This window comes from Protomyctophum parallelum (genome assembly GCF_964188405.1).
Source record: "Protomyctophum parallelum genome assembly, chromosome: 1".
NCBI lineage: Eukaryota > Metazoa > Chordata > Actinopteri > Myctophiformes > Myctophidae > Protomyctophum > Protomyctophum parallelum.
The window spans coordinates 77,477,299-77,493,594 of NC_139697.1; the positions used below are offsets into that span (position 1 = coordinate 77,477,299).

General features: G+C 38.9%; 3 protein-coding genes across 3 annotated transcripts in view; 1 reads left to right on the plus strand and 2 right to left on the minus strand.

The window, feature by feature from the left end:
- Positions 1-4,282, plus strand: part of camk2a (calcium/calmodulin-dependent protein kinase II alpha) — a gene marked incomplete at its 5' end in the record, with an annotated part of 37,812 nt that extends 33,530 nt beyond the window's left edge. The window contains one exon of the mRNA XM_083763692.1: positions 57-4,282. Coding sequence (XP_083619818.1) covers positions 57-60 — 4 coding nt within the window. The 3' untranslated portion in view covers positions 61-4,282. The remainder of the gene's footprint in view (positions 1-56) is intronic.
- Positions 4,283-6,596: 2,314 nt separating this feature from the next.
- Positions 6,597-11,770, minus strand: rps14 (ribosomal protein S14). The gene is made up of 5 exons (XM_083762447.1): positions 11,722-11,770; positions 10,017-10,168; positions 7,931-8,092; positions 7,114-7,190; positions 6,597-6,709 (listed from the first exon to the last, which is right to left on the minus strand). Exons 2-5 carry the CDS (start codon positions 10,163-10,165, stop codon positions 6,642-6,644), a joined length of 456 nt encoding a protein of 151 aa, XP_083618573.1. The 5' UTR covers positions 10,166-10,168; positions 11,722-11,770; the 3' UTR covers positions 6,597-6,641.
- Positions 11,771-14,706: 2,936 nt separating this feature from the next.
- Positions 14,707-16,296, minus strand: part of LOC310875352 (two pore channel protein 1-like) — an 18,993-nt gene continuing 17,403 nt past the window's right edge. The window contains exons 24-25 of the mRNA XM_083788557.1: positions 15,736-15,816; positions 14,707-14,806 (exon numbers count right to left, since the gene is read on the minus strand). Of these exons, the coding sequence (XP_083644683.1) occupies positions 14,762-14,806; positions 15,736-15,816 (126 nt within the window). The 3' untranslated portion in view covers positions 14,707-14,761. The remainder of the gene's footprint in view (positions 14,807-15,735; positions 15,817-16,296) is intronic.

Consider the following 16,296-nt stretch of genomic DNA (forward strand, 5'->3'; position numbering starts at 1 on the left):
AGTCCCTCTCTCCCGTCTTTCTCTCATTCTCAAATGTCTCTCCTCCTCTCCACCAGCTAGCTGAGAACTCCAGAGTAGAGGAACCTTCGAGGGGAGCCCGTTTCCCTGACAACTGATTATCTGACAGTGGCCCAACCGACTGACCAGTCAACGGGGTTTGAGGGAGTTTTTGCTTGTTTTTGGCAGCGGGAGGGGGAACTGGGGAAGGCCGGCACCCCTCACTCCAAACATGAAAGTGGAGTTGACTAAGTAACCTACCATCCAACCAATAAACCCCTCTCTTCGCTTTTTGGTTTTAAAGTCTCTGATTGGTCACTTGCTTGGACTTCTCTTCAATCGTGCCCCTCAATTTAGTAACTGGCCGATATTTAAGTCAATGTTATGAAATCATATTACACCAGTCACCATACTACTGCCTACTGCATACCTACTGCATATTATACCCTACCTACAGTCATAATAATATCATAATTATGTATCATGTATCATGTATGGTCCATAAATGAAAGTTATAATGAAATCCTTAGTTTGTTTATACAGAATTTTTTTAGATGATGATGGTCTATGTCAAAGGAGTGTGGTTAACTGAAAATAATGCACTCTATTATATTCGCTTCCACCAAGGGGTCCAACATCGACCACTTTCAACCTGCCATCCCTATTTTGGCTGTTATAGGTGGAAAAATGGCAACATTTAAAAATAATAATCAGTAGGTTTTGGTTTATGGTTAAACAATTAGTTAACCTAGAAGAATGTGAGAGGGCCATATTTTTTTTTAAATCTAACTCCACCTTGTGTTCTTCCATTAATAATAGCTTGTTCCAGTTCTTCCCCCATTCTAGATGTCCTCCTACACAGAGATTATGGAGAGTATGTGCCTGTTCTATCACATTCAGATCTATCCTACATGTATTGTGGAATGGAGACTGAAACATTATTCCCATTGTCCTATTTAACACCACAAGTGTCGCTTTTTCCATTTGTCCAATTCCCTACCTCCGTTAATACCTCCTTTATATCAGAGGTGACGACAGTCAATTTGACAGGCTACATGGTGGTGGCTGCAGTTATGATACATTTCCAATCATATATGCCCCAGAACTTAAGTACTTTCTTAAAGTATTCCCTGAATGTAAAATTATAAATTCTCAAAACAGTACATGTCAGGGCAAGTTATGAATGTTCTTCACAATCAGGGGACGAGATGAGATTCAGTTTGTAAGGTTAGGTTCCAGAGGTTGGGTTCCTAGTATAAGGATTGGCTACTAGGCGTTGAAGTAACACCCAAGAAAGATGTGTTGCAATATACTGAAGTTACTTCAGCTTTTCAAAAATGGAAAATCAGTAGAAGGGAAAGTGTGTGTGTGTGTGTGTGTGTGTGTGTGTGTGTGTGTGTGTGTGTGTGTGTGTTCGTGCATATGAGGAGGGGGTGCGGATGCAGTGTACTAGTATAAGTTCATATTAATGCCATCGTACTTCAATAGTAAAGTCAGAACCAATGTTGCAGTGAAATGTATTTAGATTGTACATATCCTAATAGAAGCTCAAGAAGGACAAAGCCCTCATCCAAACTTTCCAACATTGGATTTGATATATTGATTGATTGAACACTTTGCAGAAGAAAGTACAGTTCAATACAAGGTGTGCTAAGAGGATTTCAACCCAAGACCCCAAGGGGTCCTTCATACACAATCGAGACATTTAATGACATACACATATGACTGCATCAACACAAAAGGCAAGGTGATGTCTCTGCATCTCTACACAGCTCAGATGTTATTGACCACACGTGATTAATGTACTACAATTATTACTTATTGAGTGGTGTCTGAGCTCTCCATCTAAATTGAACCTCTGTTGATGGAAGGAAAATGCAGTTTTGCCACTGTAGCTTAAGTATACTAAAGCTCCTCTGGTTTCTGGCCTGCTCTTCTTAGAGCTGTTCTGGTTCCTAGTGGTCTGAAGCTACACTGTTAACAATTCCATTATATTGGTGGCTAGTGGTTACCTTTATTTTTATGATTTATTTTTCTTCCAATACTTCCGTAATTGGATGCACATGGAGGACTTGACATTTGTTACATTGTCTCAACGTATCTCCTTTTATTTTCCTTCACTACACTAAGCTAAACTGAAACCCACTGACAACTATATACTGAGATTGGTCAGAGAAGTTTTCTCTTTATTTATTTTTTTGAAGAAAAAGAAAACCCTAGGTCTTTGTGAGATGGCAGTGCTATAAAAAAGATCACCATCTAGATACACAGTTCTATTTTACTCTGTACTTCCTCTTAGCTGTTACCTGAAATGTGTTTAGTTTCTTTATTCTCTAGCAAATATTTTAACGTCACTGGTTTTAATGCATGCTGGCTGTGTGTTTGTGTTTCTGAAACGGTTACCATAATATTGACATTTTAAAGTTTAGCCTGCTAGTTTTCCACCAAATGCCTCAAATGCTAACAAAATGTCATGGTATCCTTCAAAAGACTTGATATTCAATACCTTTTGTCTCAGAGGTTTTAAAAACGGTACTATTTTACTGTCACAAGAATGTAGATCTCTGTAAAGTGATTATTATAATTATTGCATTTGTACTGTATTATACAGTGTGAGAAAGCTTTTGATATACAGTCTGTATATCAAAAGCTTTCTCACATCCAATCAAACTTCCAGTGCTGACATTTATTGTAAATGATTACATTTATCTTATGTATGGCAATATATGTGTCACCTTAGCAAACAGCTGCCTCTTAATGTCTGACCTGCTTCAACAGACTGCCAATGCCCTCGGCTTTTACTTGATGTCACTCGTGCCATTTGGCACCCGATTCCAGAGAAGGGTTCAAATTGGGATACAGAAAACAATAACAAATGTGGACCAGAATTGTACACAGTAAAGTCAAGTGTTCGTTTAACTGTGGGAGTGAGCAAATGGAACCATTTGGTTCCATTTCTACATTCCCAGTTACAAATGGTTAAATTTAGCACTGAGGATTATTTTCTTTTGCGTAATTATTAGTTTTTTGCAAGAATGGTCAGGGATACCAAATGGCATCTAGAGAATGTATGGCTGTTTTCTACAGTAGATTAGTTTGTGTTTTATAATGTAACATGTAAAGTTGTGACTTTTGAAATACGTTAACTGTCTGAATATCACTGGGTGTATGTATACAGTACACAGTCACTGGACATATTTGAAATGTAATTTTTAAAGCTTGGAACAATTTTTGATGTTTTTTCTGAAAAAGTAAATGTAACCCAAAATAGATAACTATTGAGTTCATTATTATAATCTAATCCTGCGACGTTCTCAATCAAATTTAAGATGTGGATGCAATTATAGGGTTGATGTCATATTTGATGTGGTGCTTAATGTTTATAAATGGACTTGAAATAAAACCTGTGGTTGTCATCCAGTTTCCGCAAGAAGCATCCAGACAATCAGTAGCCAGTTAACATTCTAAATTGGGTATGGCGGTATTGCTTGTGGATTACAAAACAATTTGTTATCGATCAGTTAGTGTCAGCAAGCAACGCTGTCGTGCGATGGAATATAAAAAAGCCATAGTATTGCAGAAAATATCAGCAAGGAAACAATACACAAAGTACTGAGGTCTGAACTATCTTGGCTTGCCCAGCTGAAAAGGTATCTAAACATAATCTATAATAATAATTGGGCAAAAATGCACCAGTTTGGCAACTATAAAAGTGGCATCTGTATGTGAATGGGTTGCTTCTTCACCAGTAGGTGGGTAGGCTAGGCTTACTAGGCTACCTACCAGCAACAGGATAGCCACAAGCTGCCACCTTGTGGCTAATGGTATCTTATTATTTCAGCAAGGAATACTAACCGTGCAACCCCAAGTGGTTTCTTTAACCACATTTGGGTCCCTATTTTGGGTAAATTTTCAAAATGTTGTGAAAGTGGTTAAAGGTTAATACAGATGATTTAAAGTAGCACACTACCCTTTTATATCATTGTCATTCCTTTAGGAAAATGTAGAAGTGTGACATTTGAAAGCGATGAGCACTTAGACTAATTAGTTGGGCACATCAAATAGACTTATTTAGTTTTTACCTGTAGTTAGTTACCGGACACTTTAATGCTGCATGCAGGTATGTAATGTGCTGAAGTTGACAGTATGCGTGTTTCTGAAAATTATCTTTTGTAAGATAGGTGGGTTTCATTTTTTGTAGTAGGCCTAGTTAAATATATATCACTATCTACATTGTGTATGAAATGTTTGTATAAATAAAATTATAAATGATCAAAAGGCATAACTTTGCTATCGCTTTTCTCATTTCAAGATTGTTCCAGATTGCTATGAAAAGCAAAGATCCATACAAGTAGAGAGTGTGTCTTTCTGTATTCCCTTCACTCAAACATACAGTAGAAGACTGCTTTTGTTAAATCAAAGTAGAATAGTGCAACACCCTTGAACAGTGTTGGGGTTCAGCGCCTTGCTCAGACACGGTGTGGCCCACACCGTGTGGGTGAGCACAAATACGGGCAAGTCACTTTAAAAATGAGTTCCAATATAGACGGGATGAGCAGAGTAACCTTGAGCTAGTCAGTGAACAGTGCTGAGAACAATGCAGTGCATAAAGATACTAGATAAAGTGCCAACAATCATGCAAACTTTGAAAGCCAATGTTAGCCAATTAGGATGGAATATGAAATATCGGACAGATCCATCTTGAACACATGACTGAGTATAGAGATAGTGTGTACTGTGTAATGATTTGCAGGATTTTTGGACAGAATCTGGAGGCGTAATATCCAAAATTGTGTTTTTCAAAAATCTGCCTCCTGGTGGCGTTATAACAAGCCGAATATTTGGGAATCGTTGGCATCCAGGGAGAATTTGGCATCGTCTGGGTTAACGGTGCCGGAGATTAGCTGTACAGACGAACGGACACACTCACACATGAGTGCTAAACAGTCTCTCCCCATGCCTTTGGCCTAGTCGAGAAAATGAACCTACAGTCCGTCATCATATCATGTTAATCAGTCTTTGTTATAAAGAAAAATCAGTGAGTGGTGCAACTCAGTGCGTGTGAGGGGGTCCCCGGAAGACCCACAGGAACACACCGCCCGGTTGCGGCGTGCTGCCCCGCATCCGAAACGGTTGAGAAATGAGTTACCTGCAGATGAAGGCACTAAGCCCAAAGATAAATGCCAGTCCTTCAAGGTCAGGGGGGCCTGTCTCCACTATACATACCCTACTTTGCATTAAGTCGAGAATGACAGCTTTGTCGGGTGGAAACCTCACACGTCCAAAAACAGGATTCAAATACAAAGTAGCAGATCCACATTTTGAGATAAGTGGTATCTGCCTGACGGCAACGATTTACACTTTGGCTAACTCGTCAAGTGTCGTGTCAACAAACAAGCTTTGCGACGCGTTGTGAGCTTGTAGAGCAGCAATCTTTCAAAGGATTTCTATACATTTTGAACACAGTACTTTTGCTACTTTAAACCAGTTTGGGGTGGGAACCCTTTGGTGTTTTAAGCATTATGTTATGATTTAGCCATTTAAAAATTACAGATCTACAAGCTCATAGCACGGCACTGACTGAATGCCACTCTACGAGCTTATAGGTTTGCTATTTCTTTTAACCGTGAAAATGTAGTGCAAAACTTTGAATATCTATTCTTTCAGAGCGAACGTTTTTATTTCAAGTCTTTGCTTGGAACAACATATTTTCAGATGGGGTCAGCGGCCAATTACATATATTTGTGGGTGTCCTTGACATGAAAAAGGTCGAGCACCACCGATATAGAAACATAGGTATTTCAGAAAACTGTCATGATTTAGAAGACTTTTTTTTTTTTTTAATCGACGTCAGGCCTAAATGGGTTAGAGTACCCTTGCACAGACCAGACAAAGGTAGACGCCGCATTCGGCACATGCTCTCAAGTGAGGGCAAGCTTCCGCATTGGTGCCAAGAAAGTAATGAAAGGAAGAATGTAACTCATAACGGCACTTTTAACAGAATCAATGCATCAGCTGATATTTATTCAGAGATGCCCATTACAATCGGGATCGACAATCAATTAACAGGGCAGAAGGCAGATTGCATTGACCGACAATCTGTTAACATACGAGGCTGACTTGATTTCTGTTCAATTCCCAACGGACAAAAGACATATCAGCTTAGCTGATCTGGTCAAAAAGATAAATTTCAGATGGTATTTTTTTTAAGTTAGGCAAGCCCATTGGTGATAACGCTTCAAACTTCACTCAAGAATGTCTGCCCCAGCTCAATTTGAAGTTGGAAATTGCATAAAATTGGGTCAACTCAGTGGTCCTCTCAAATTATTATAATAAACTGGTGGTTTACAGTTTTACTTTTAAACCATTAAGACTGTAGTCATATGTACATTGTACATCAAGCTTTGCAGATGGTGAATAACCAGATATTTTAGACTAGATAGTAGATACCCACACATTGGAGTTGACACAAATACTAGTTTATAAAATACATATCCGTTATATCCGTTAACAATCCACAGTGGAATTCACCAGGAAAAATACATTTTATGTACCTTTATGGAGCTTTAAAACTCAATCACCAGTCGGAAGACAAAGCCTTGGATTGGAACCTTTTTATTGGGTGGAATAACTTGCGCAAAACATTACAGACGACGACCGCGACGTCCTCCCTTTCTGCGGGTAGAGTCTGAGGGAATGGGTGTCACATCCTCTGCAGCAGAAAAAACAAGATTTAGTTAATTGACCACTCCAAACAACTTCTGTTTAAACTACAAATTGACTTGGCATTGACATTTAACGATAAAATTGTTCGCCTTTTGTTTGGCGTCAATAGAAGACATACTACTACTAGCAACTGAAAAGGAAACCCGTAATAGAGCAGCAACCGATAGAAAATCCACAACTGTCAATGGTCAGTTTTTCAACATCGTATCCAGTAAAACAAAGTGAGCTGTGCATTGTCATCCCGACAATTTTACATTGAGCTCTATGCAATAACACAACTTTACTTTCTTCTTTTACATAGTTATCAGCTGCAGGCATCGGTCATTGGTGACGATAATGTGCCTAGGTCAATGTAATGTGGCATGTATGCAGCTATTTCTTTAGTCTTACCGATACGTCCAATCTTCATGCCTGAGCGAGCCAAGGCTCGGAGAGCTGACTGAGCACCCGGACCAGGAGTCTTTGTTCTGGAAAAACAACACAAGCGGATCAGTCGTAGACAGACATGTACAGTGCTTTCCATCTACACAAATGCACTCGTAGACACAGGACATGTGCAGTCATGGTCAGAAACAACAAAAGGTTCAAGTGTAACTTGGAATGTCTGCTTTCATTTCTGAACAGCAGGTCAGCAATTCACTGACCTAATACAGAATGGCTGATGACCGATTCTTACATTTGTGACTTTCCATGCAGCTACCTTTGAGTAAGACTGATCCAATTAAATAAAGCTTCAACTACACAATCAGACCCATTTGGATTGGAACCCACTGGTGGTCAGTCTCCTTGAGTGTTGCAGAAATATCATTTTCTTTCAAATGGCTATATGAAACTACAGTGCGGTTGAGGTTTGTTTGAGGGACAAAGTAGAGATTTATCTTGCCAGTTTCTGGATTTCAGTAGACATTAATATTGTATTTAACCACTTAAGCCCCTTCTCATGCATTGAAAATGAGCAACCTACTCAAGCTCACGGGTTGCATCACGATGCATTATGCACATTATGTTGGGATCTCCGTTATTATACTATTTAACATGCTCAAAATAGGGACATCAATAAAATGATGCTTACATTATTAATTGAAACAATGTATAAAATTGCAGCCCTAACTGTATGCACACTACAGCAAACATAGGTCTACCAGAGGAGCAGGGGTAAATAATAGAGACAAGACAGATTTGTTTAGAAGCATAATTACACACACACCTGTTTCCTCCAGTGGCTCTCAGTTTGATGTGCAGAGCAGTGATGCCCAGTTCCTTGCAGCGCTGAGCAACGTCCTGGGCTGCCAACATGGCAGCATAGGGAGAAGACTCATCTCTGTCAGCCTTCACCTTCATCCCACCAGTCACACGGCAGATTGTTTCTCTGGGGAGGGGAGAGATAGCAGCAATCAATTACCATTCAGTTGGCACTTTTTAACTGTTGGACCCCAATTTGAATAGGACTAGTGGTCTTTGTGGCCAATAAACGCCTGTTGTCGTATCACATAATGATGCATGACTCCCTATTTGGGCATGGTTTCAGCCCTGCTTTTCCCCCTCTTATACGGACCAGGCACTGAAAGTCTAGCAGACATTACCCATACCTAAAGTTGAAATCAAAACTATTTCAAAAAGTACAGAGCATAATGTAATTTGACACCAATCGGTCCAGCAATTTCTTTGATTAGCTCCGGACATAACCCAAGGCAGAGACTACTAGAAAGTGACACCTTTTTTCAGAGCCACGACATGAAAATCCCCTCTTGCTCCCAACCTTAAAGGGATTGTGACATTAAAAAAAAGGTTTTGGAATTGTTCTTATTTTTTTTAGGTTTTCTAATCTCAATTGCACCCAAAAAACATGAACTTTTAACATTCAGTAGATTTTCTGTGATCTGGGGTTTTCTGGCTCAAACAGGTGCTCTGATTTGCCGGCAGTAGGGATGCACCGATCCGGCTTTTTGGCATTCAATACCGATTTCGATACATGGGGGTCCAGTATTTGCCGATACAGAGTACCGATCCGATACCCCCCACAAAGAAACGTAATAACCTATTAAGCTGTACTCCACTGTGTGGAGTCTGGAATCATTATTTTGTGTAAGGCAACATCAAGGCTTGACTTAAACATTACTTTCCCAACTTTGTAAAACAAAATGTAACAAACAGATATAAATGCACTGAATTATTTATTAAATAACTGTGCAACAATTAGACCAGGTTAATGTGTGCGCAGGCTAGCCTGGCTGCATTCCACATGTTATACTGTCAATACTACACTGCTGTGTCACAGAGGAGGTAGAGTTGTTTTCATACTGTAATTACACATAATTATCGGATCGGATAATGGATCGGCCACCGATCCGATACCCGATCTAGAATTTTAGCCTGGATCGGCGCCGATCTCCGATACGAGGATCGGTGCATCCCTAGCCGGCAGTAAGTGACATCACTTACTGCAAATCCCATACATGTCAATGAGATTTGCCAGCAGATGTCACTGTTTCACTGTGTTGCCTGTTTTCATTGTAGCTCAAAAGTCTTCCAAACCCCAAAGAAAACGTCAGACCACAGAAAATCCACTGAATGTTTTTTGGGTGTAATTGAGGTCATAAAACCTAACATAAAAAATAAAAATAAAAATAAATGAAAATGAATGTCATAAAACCTTTAACAAATGTGACCGACCTAAATTAGCACTACAACCAGGCAGCAGTCCAGTCACATTTCAGTTGCATTATAAATAAAGTAGGGCCGGGACTAATTGCGATTAATTACGATTAATTAACTAAAGAAAAATGTATGCACTAAAAAAATTAACGCATTTTAATCGCACTATTTTTTTCACCGCCGAACGTTGTCACTGGACAGTTTTCAGACGGACCTGCGCACCAAGTGTCCGTGTCCTCTTCAGACAATAACACCACCAGAAACCGCAGACAGTTCACCAGACTGGGGGAAGCCGCTGAGATCACTTTGCTTGTCCCCGTGGATTGGAAATAGGATTTAAAAGGCTATCCGATGGTAGCGTGGATTACAGCACAGTTGTGTGCAATTATTCAATAAAGAATTATTACCCCCATTACTACAAAAACAATGTTTTATTGCTTAAACTTATGTATTCACTATTCATTGATTCACTAGTATACCAAAATCCATTTGAAAAAATTGCTTTCTCACTGTTCTCGGGTCAAATAATGATATGCGATTAAAATGCGATTAATCTAGATTAATTAATCGCAAAGCCTCTGATTAATTAGATTAATTTTTTTAATCGAGTCCCAGCTCTAAAATAAAGGCTTACTTACTTTCCAGACAGGTCAGTGACGTGGACAAAGGTGTCGTTGAAGGAGGCAAAGATGTGACAAACTCCAAAAACGTTCTCTCCCTCAGCCACCTGGGGACCCAGGCTGATCACCTGCTCCTCCTTCTTCTCCTTGCCTTTGCGGGGAGCCATCTTCTGTGGATCAGACAGAGGAGAGCAGATATTTTACCACTGCACGCTCAGTGTCACTCCAAACCTTAGACAATCTACAATTTAAGATTAGTCTACTTAGGTATTTTGGTTAAGTGTTAAAGGGATCGTCACATGGTCGTTTTCCCACAGAACACTGCCACCTGAGCGACATTAAATCATGACTAGATGCGACTAAACATTTAGACAAGATACATTTATTCTGATGTCACAAACTACTGACACGTACAATCACAAATTAAGGCTGTAATTATAAACCCAATCCCTGTATAATGGAAAGCTTTAGCTAAAGGCTCCATGGAACAGATGAGGAAAAACCAAGCAATACACAGGACAGATAAGTGAGATAACAGAAGACCAATATTTATATATTTGGTGGATATCAAAATAATCATTAAGGGAAGACAAGTTGACAAGGAAGTATCCCCAAATTTAAAAGCAAACACTGAATGCCACATGGGTTTAAGATGAGGGGTTGAGTGAGCATCAGACATAACGACATGCATCAGACATGGTAGAATGCATCAAATCAATAGACAGACAACCCTGGCCCCAACCAATTACAAAACATAATCAATTAATGTGGCATAAAACATCTAAAACATGATTGAGGATTATAGCATTATATATTATGTATTGATCAGCTTGTGTCCACACTGCAGTGCAGTATAGCAATTCTAACAAACTCACAACCGACAAAGTTATGTTTGGCTTTATCCTGATCAAAACTGCATTCTAGTCTGTCCACCAACAAACACATCCTGTACTGAAAACTGGTCCTTCTCCTACACTCAAACCAAAAAAACTCACTTGAACGTGCTTATAATTTACTAAATAATCACACAATGGTACAATACAATCTATGCCTACTCAGCCAGTGGCTGAGTTCTGTTTTCTAGCATCTTGTTAGCATAACGTTGCTAGCGTCCAATATGCCTCACATGGCTCAACTCAAGTGAACCGAGCATCACTTTAGTGCGTCTGGCCAACTAGCCAACATACAATTCAATGAAAGATTTACATTGCAGAAAATAACGCAACATTGCGGGATTTTAAATGTTTTGGTCAACCGACACGTTCACTGTGTTCCGATAGAATGGTTGACAGTCTCACTTGTTCGTTTTGCAACAACCAGCATGAGCTTAAAACATGTTGCTAGCACAATAGCCTAGCAGCCTCAGGAAGACGCCATTAACATCCCTACACATTCTAACTGACAATAATGGCTTGGAGTTGGACATAGATATATATATATGTAATGTTTACTAGTATGAACTAGTTTAATTAATCTGTACAGCTCCATGGCATTGACTAGCAGTATCGTGCATCCACAGACCACCGGCGACATTTTACTTTAGTCTAGAACCCAACCGAGACAACACAAATACACAATATGCAATGTTAAAAGGTCCATACGTGACAAATTTTGTATTTTTCTAAACGTTGGAAGATCCCAGAATCACTATAACGTATGAAGAACACTAGATGGACATAATTAACATAGATTTACGTTGGATAAAATATTGGATAAAACCAACCTATATGTGTCTGTTCAGAAGCAGAAACAGGAAAGGAAAGAACTTCCGCTACCGGGGCCAAAGTTGAAGAGGGTTCGCTCATGGGTTTTTCAGCGAGGGCCTACCGCCGCCACGCGTTTTGACTAGAAACTGCAACTAAATAGATTTAGTTGGTTGATTGAATCAGAGCCGTATAATATTTCTAAGGCTCTGGATTGAATCATAGACATATGGATTGAATAGCTACTTGATTAACAGTTTGCAAAAAGGTAGCTACAATGGAGTGGTTAATACTGCTAAGCTAAAAGCAGTGTTTTTCAACCACCCTTTTCATGTCAAGGTCCATTATTTATTCTGCATTTAAGCCATGGGCCAACATTTGATGACATTTAGCCTCAGACTCAAAACTTGTCTTAATATTTGTTGTCGTTGAATAAGATGTTGTCCTTGTCCACAGTTCCATGCTGTATTGATGTGGTAGTGGTACACTGGTAGGCCTACCATAGGAGAGATAACAGGCTAACGTTGATAAAAATAACAATTATTCTACATTCTCTAATTGTGTAGATTTCTTAATTAAGTAGGCTATAAAATAAAGATGTTTAACAATAATTTAACTCTTGAGAGCGTAAAATTAAACCATATGGGCCTGTAATTGTCCATTCAGTTTCATTTTACGCTCTCAAGAGTTGAATATTTATAAGTGTTCATTTGGTTACCATCTCCATCATTTAAGTTTAACTGGGGACCACCTGGAACACCAGCAAGGACCACTGGTGGTCCCCGGGCCACTTGTTGTGAACCATAGAGCACCAAAGTCCTGACGTCACTGTCAGTAGAGGGCGCCAGTCCACAGGTTCGTGTACTTTTTATTTGCATTGAAATCTCCATAGGGGGATTTTAGATCTCTTCATATGGGACCATACCCAAGTTCCCTCATCCCTATGTTCCCTCATTCCAAAACAGACCCTATGTTCCCTCCAGTGGGGGCTGGTGGTGATTCGGTGGTGATTTGGGGTGTTCACCCTGCAGAAACAGCATCATATTGCAGATACCAAGTTACAGCAATGACACTAATGGGGTCTAGTCTAGTCTATCTACTTTGTTATAGCAAATGCTCCACAACAACACAGTGAACCCCCAGTGAATGTTGTTCGTATGTCTGTGTGTATATATATATATATATATATATATATATATATATATATACTGTATTATATATTGGCCACCGCCCACCTGCTGACTGGCTGTAGTTATTGGGCTTTTTTATAGGGGTTTATATGTGACCATACACTGCATACAGTACCTAGTCTGTATTAAAAAATACACTCTGAAATGTAGTTTTCTACAACCTTTATTATTGAAATGTAATCCATATGCCTAGTGGATGAAATATAAAATTGTTGCAACAAAACAAAATAGACAAGTAGACCCAAGACTCAAATCAAAACAATATTAGAAAAGAAAACTACATCCAATACACTAGCAAAATATAAAATACTTCAACTTGTACAAAACATCATCAAAACATATCAAATCTATCATTCCACATTACGTTCCTCGTTGCATACACCAAACAGATGATACTGTTTCTCATCATAACAAGTCTCTGAGGAACCCCCCCTCAGAGACTGGTGGAAAATGCAGATTCACAACAGTAGGTAGAGAAAATGAAGCAAATGCGGATCGTTTATAATAGGCAAATAGCGTCTGTTCATTTGGTTCCATTATGGTTACAAAATGCCCCACAAACGAAAGAGATTGATACGTTATTTGTCATATTATATGCAACAGAAATGCTTAAATCTGCATGACTGCATCAAATATCTATATTAGTAAAACATTATGAAAAACAAAAAACAAATATATAAACATTTTTACAATACAAAAAGTACGAAAAGTGTTATTTGACATCCCCCACCCCCTCCCCGGCTCAAAAAACATGTTTAATAACCCCCATCCACCCCCCCCCCCCCCTTAAACATACAAACTTCTGATAAATAACCATCAGTCCCTTAATCGATGTATGCTGTCATTGGTTAATGAACCAATCATTCCATCTGAATGGGCTCTATGCTGACATAAAATGTAAAAACAAGACGTGTGGTTGCGCACGTGTGGGTATGTGTGTTCTGTGTTGTAATCTCTCAAAACCGCGTTTTTTCGAAGGTGATTTCTTTCAAGTGAAGGAATGGCAAGAACATAAGAAACCGTACACTGTACACTGTAAATCAATATTTCCTGGAGGTAACTAGTGTGTTCAGTTACTTTTTTGGAAATGTTCTGTTTCAATGGCTGCGGTTACATGAGGGCTTTTTCATTCAGAATGAAAACTTCAGAATTAATTAATTCAGAAGTAATGTTTTTTGCTGCGTGTTTACATGGGAAAGGTCATTCCGAATGAGTGTTTACATGGACAATACTTTTAAATCCCATTATTTCATTCCACATCAGGTTTGGGGCTGGGAAGGCTTCTGGATAGGGGGCGGGCGGATATGTTTACGTCCAGTGGTGGAAAGTACATTTACTTTAGTACTAAAGTACAATTTTGAGGTATTTCTACTTTACTTTCCAATTGTTTTACTTTTACTACACTACATTTCAGTAAAACAAAATAATAATAATAGAAAAACACTTTTATGCCGTATTACTTTATATTTGATGTATCCTGTAGCCTATGAGAGGTTTCTAATATAATGTCTTAATATAATTAATCGCAAAACAAGAGCATAATATAGCCATACCATACCAATTACATGGAAACAAGCATGCACAGAAAGACCAGAATGAACTTCAATCCGAATGAGTGTTTACATGAGTCCACAATTGTTTCAATAGGATTTAAAAATGGAATAAACCGGTTAGTTACATCAGATCTAAGTTTAAATCAGATTGACCATTTTCATTCCGATTTAAGTTTTTGTAGGTGTTTACATGAGAACTTTTAATAGGATTTAACTTTTATTCTGAATGAAAAGGGGATTTAACTGTCCATGTAAACATAGCCAATGTGTAGGCTAATTCAAGAGGATATACCAGACAAGGGAATCAAGGAGAGCTGCTAAGGATTTACAAAGGTCCACTTCACCCGGGTTTCATACCACTCCTGGACAGGAAAACAACAGAAAGACAAATATTCAATGGACTGATTGATAGATTGAAATACTTCAGAAATGTAAACAGCTAGAGGTGTGCGTTGGCACTGCCCTCACAATTCGATTATGATTCACCAGGTAACGATTCGATTCGATTCTATGAATTCTTCAAATTCTACACAAATTTGCAATGCATCACACTTTTCTATATTACTGCACAATTACATGGCACATTTTTTATCAGTCAATACAAGCAGTCAGATATTTAGAATGATATTATACTAGAGTGGTGCCTATTGGGCACTGGCCTACTTGGATGAAAGTTGGAAATGAATGCCCAACCCAGTTAATGTGGAGTCTATGCAGATGTCAGAACACCATTGTGATGTCAGAACAGGCCAGCTCCATATAGAGGTGATCAGGTGTGGTCAATTGGCTAATTTGGGCCCTAGAGCCTAGAGCACTGGCCTACTTGGAACGATGCAAGTTGGAAATGCATGCCCAACCCAGTTGTTATGTCTGTGTCCCTTGTATGCCCATATATGGTGTTCTTTGTCAGGCATGCCCAAATATGGAGTCTATGCAGATGTCAGAATGATGTCAGAACAGGCCAGCTCCATATATGGATATACCGGGCACTGCACTCCGTGTGGGGGTGTGGAACGCGTGTGTCGAATTTGAAGACTGTGGGGCGAACGGTTCTCAAGTTGCGTGGATTACAGACGCACACACGTACGTATGCATGTTCCGAGACTTGGTGCATTTGCATTGCTGCATGGCCAAATCGCGATGCATTGCTGAATCGATTATTTTTTAAACCACTATAAACAGCAGTGGTACAGTAAGACATTAAGGCTAACACAAAACATGCATTCCTCAACATAGCATAACAAATTAACACAATAATACATGTCATCAACAAATTAAACTAGTCTTTCACCTCAATCTCCTCTGCGTACATTTTCAAGCTGAGGTCCCACTTAGTCCGTAACCTTTGACCAACATATTTCAGAGACAAGTGCTGCGTACATTCCCACAGGAAGAAAGACTGTTAGTTGAACTTACAGTAGGGGTGTAACAATTAATCAAACTAATTGACTTACGAAATAAATTATGAAAATAATCACATTAATTACGGTAAAATAATAATTTTGGAGATTTAATTTTAAACGTAATTTAAAAGAAAGGGGGGGAAAGGAATTAAAAAAGAGAACAATGTATCTACGTTTTTACACATAATTATCATATCCATCCAACCGTTATGTACATGAGATTTAGAAATAAGGTTCAAGAGCATAGCAGTTGGTATCTGTTCATAGACATTAGTGCAAGAAGAGTATCAGTGCATACAGGTACATGAGTTAATTATCAGACTAATCAATTTAGTCTATTATATTTGGTTATTATAACAATTTGTTTCTCGATTCTTCACTTAACTGAATCCTTGGGCTAAATATGGCCATAGTCATCATCACTTATGTGATGGTTATCACATTTGGGC

Coding starts and splice junctions, on each gene's coding strand:
- rps14 (XM_083762447.1), bottom strand. CDS start 10,165: ATGGCTCCCCGCAAAGGCAAGGAGAAGAAGGAGGAGCAGGTGATCAGC. Junction 8,093..10,016: donor GTCACTGACCTGTCTGGAAA/GTAAGTAAGCCT, acceptor TCCCCTCCCCAG/AGAAACAATCTGCCGTGTGA. Junction 7,191..7,930: donor AGAGCCACTGGAGGAAACAG/GTGTGTGTGTAA, acceptor TTGTTTTTCCAG/AACAAAGACTCCTGGTCCGG.